The sequence below is a fragment of the Babylonia areolata genome, chromosome 19 (assembly GCF_041734735.1).
Source record: "Babylonia areolata isolate BAREFJ2019XMU chromosome 19, ASM4173473v1, whole genome shotgun sequence".
NCBI lineage: Eukaryota > Metazoa > Mollusca > Gastropoda > Neogastropoda > Buccinidae > Babylonia > Babylonia areolata.
This window is the reverse complement of record NC_134894.1, coordinates 63,986,348-63,988,847: the sequence shown is the minus strand read 5'-3', so window position 1 is coordinate 63,988,847 and position 2,500 is coordinate 63,986,348. Positions and strand designations below refer to the sequence as shown.

The window sequence follows — 2,500 nt, the reverse complement described above, 5'->3', positions numbered from 1 at the left end:
CAAATTGCAGAACACAGCCAAGCATATGATTTCAAGAAAAGGAAAATCCACCAACACAGTGTGCTTGAAGCGTTGTACATGACAGCTGTTTTGTTTCAGGAAGTGTACGATGACTGTGAGGACGGGCCTCCACCTCTACCCCCTCTCCCCATGGTCTCACCCCCAGAGGTATGGCACAGTTATCCCCCTTTACAATGATTCCTTTCTGGGCAGAGCGGTTGTGTGGGGAAAGCAGGTGGTTGGATGAAGTGTGTGGGGAGTTTGATCTGACTCATTCAGCACTGTCCCTTAGACCCCCAGACTTTCCTCACAAATGACCCGTTTGTGTGGGTAACAAATCTTCTTCTTCTGTGTTTGTGATCTGCAACTCCCATGTTCTCTCATATGTACACATGTACACCAGTGGACTTTTACGTGCATGACCGTTTTTACCTTGCCATGTAGGCAGCCATACTCTGCTTTTGGGGGTGTGTGTGCTGGGTATGTTCTTGTTTCCATAACCCACCGAACGCTGACATGGATTACAGGATCTTTAATGTGCGTATTTGATCTTCTGCTTGCGTATACACATGAAGGGGGGTTCAGGCACTAGCAGGTCTGCACATATGTTGACCTGGGAGGTAACCCACCAGGCACCATCGCCGTGATTCGAACCCGGAACCCTCAGATTGAAAGTCCAGCACTTTAACCACTCGGACATTGCGCCCGTCGGGTACGAAATAAAATCACCAAGAAACAAATGTTAGAATTCATGAAGTGAAAACTTCCACACTGATCAGTTAGATAACAAGTTAGTTGGGGACAAAACATATAACTCCCTCCCTTTTTATGCAATCATACAGTTAGTTGATGAAAGTATCCATATCTTTTGTTTGAAATTTGCACACACTAATGACTTGTAAATGAACCTGGAAAGCACAGAGTTTGAAACAGATTAAATTCAGAATGATATACAGCCACGTAGGGCCGGTTCATCTCATTCAGTTGTCTGCCTTGTGACTTCTTCTTCTTCCTCGTTCGCCTCCCATTAGATAAGCAGCCCGGTGTCCTCGATGAAGGCTGCCGTCCATCGCAGCTCCTCCAGGGTGCCGTACAGTTTGGCTTCCACTGCTGTCGGTGTTGGCCAGTTCTTCCTCCTGGATACTGCATGCGTCCTACAGTTTTGAAGGATGTGGTCGGTTGTCATTGGTCCCTCACCACAAGGACACTCTCCAACTGTCCAATGCCAAATTTTGTGTGCGTGTGGTGGAGCAGGCGGTTGTGTCCAGTCCTCAGGCGGAAGATTGCCTTGTGACTGAGACAAAACTGGGTCAGATGCCATTGTTGACATGCACTGTTGACATGAACCAGTCGCTGTGAAAATAGCTCTCCTGCTGGTAAGCACAGCAACACACACTGCATTTACTGGTCGCTGTGGAGAGTGGAAAGGTCAGTTAAGATATTCTTAGCTCATAACTTCATTATGGAAGTTAGGTGCCACTCCAAAAATTGAAAACTATTTAAGGTCCAGATTGGGGCCCTTCGTCTGAAACAGTTGTGAACAGTAGGGTCTCGACTGGGGCCTTTCGTCCAGAGTGAGTTAACTCATTCAACTGTCGAGAGTTGATAGCCTTGGCAGGCTTCCCTGCCATGTACTATTGTGGAAAAACCACAGAAAAAGTACTGAAATTGACGGTTCAGTGGGTCAACGTGCAGGCGGTTCACTGTCATTCAGTGATCAGGGTTCGAGGACACGTTTCAGCCTGGTGGTGTGTCTGTGGGAAAGGCATTGGACTCCGACGTTTCAGCCTGGTGGTGTGTCTGTGGGAAAGGCATTGGACTCCGACGTTTCAGGCTGGTGGTGTGTCTGTGGGAAAGGCATTGGACTCTGACGTTTCAGCCTGGTGGTGTGTCTGTGGGAAAGGCATTGGACTCCGACTTTTCAGCCTGGTGGTGTGTCTGTGGGAAAGGCATTGGACTCCGACGTTTCAGGCTGGTGGTGTGTCTGTGGGAAAGGCATTGGACTCCGACGTTTCAGCCTGGTGTTGTGTCTGTGGGAAAGGCATTGGACTCCGACGTTTCAGCCTGGTGGTGTGTCTGTGGGAAAGGCATTGGACTCCGACGTTTCAGCCTGGTGGTGTGTCTGTGGGAAAGGCATTGGACTCCGACGTTTCAGCCTGGTGGTGTGTCTGTGGGAAAGGCATTGGACTCCGACGTTTCAGCCTGGTGGTGTGTCTGTGGGAAAGGCATTGGACTCCGACGTTTCAGCCTGGTGGTGTGTCTGTGGGAAAGGCATTGGACTCCGACGTTTCAGCCTGGTGGTGTGTCTGTGGGAAAGGCATTGGACTCCGACGTTTCAGCCTGGTGGTGTGTCTGTGGGAAAGGCATTGGACTCCGACGTTTCAGCCTGGTGGTGTGTCTGTGGGAAAGGCATTGAACTCCGACGTTTCAGCCTGGTGGTGTGTCTGTGGGAAAGGCATTGGACTCCGACGTTTCAGCCTGGTGGTGTGTCTGTGGGAAA

The 2,500-nt window shown here is 49.9% G+C and overlaps 1 protein-coding gene across 1 annotated transcript in view; it reads left to right on the top strand.

Annotated features, from left to right (window-relative positions):
- LOC143294403 (uncharacterized) overlaps positions 1 to 2,500 on the top strand; it is a 49,936-nt gene that overhangs the window by 14,166 nt on the left and 33,270 nt on the right. Inside the window, exon 5 of the mRNA XM_076605881.1 lies at positions 100 to 168. Within this exon, the coding sequence (XP_076461996.1) occupies positions 100 to 168 (69 nt within the window). The remainder of the gene's footprint in view (positions 1 to 99; positions 169 to 2,500) is intronic.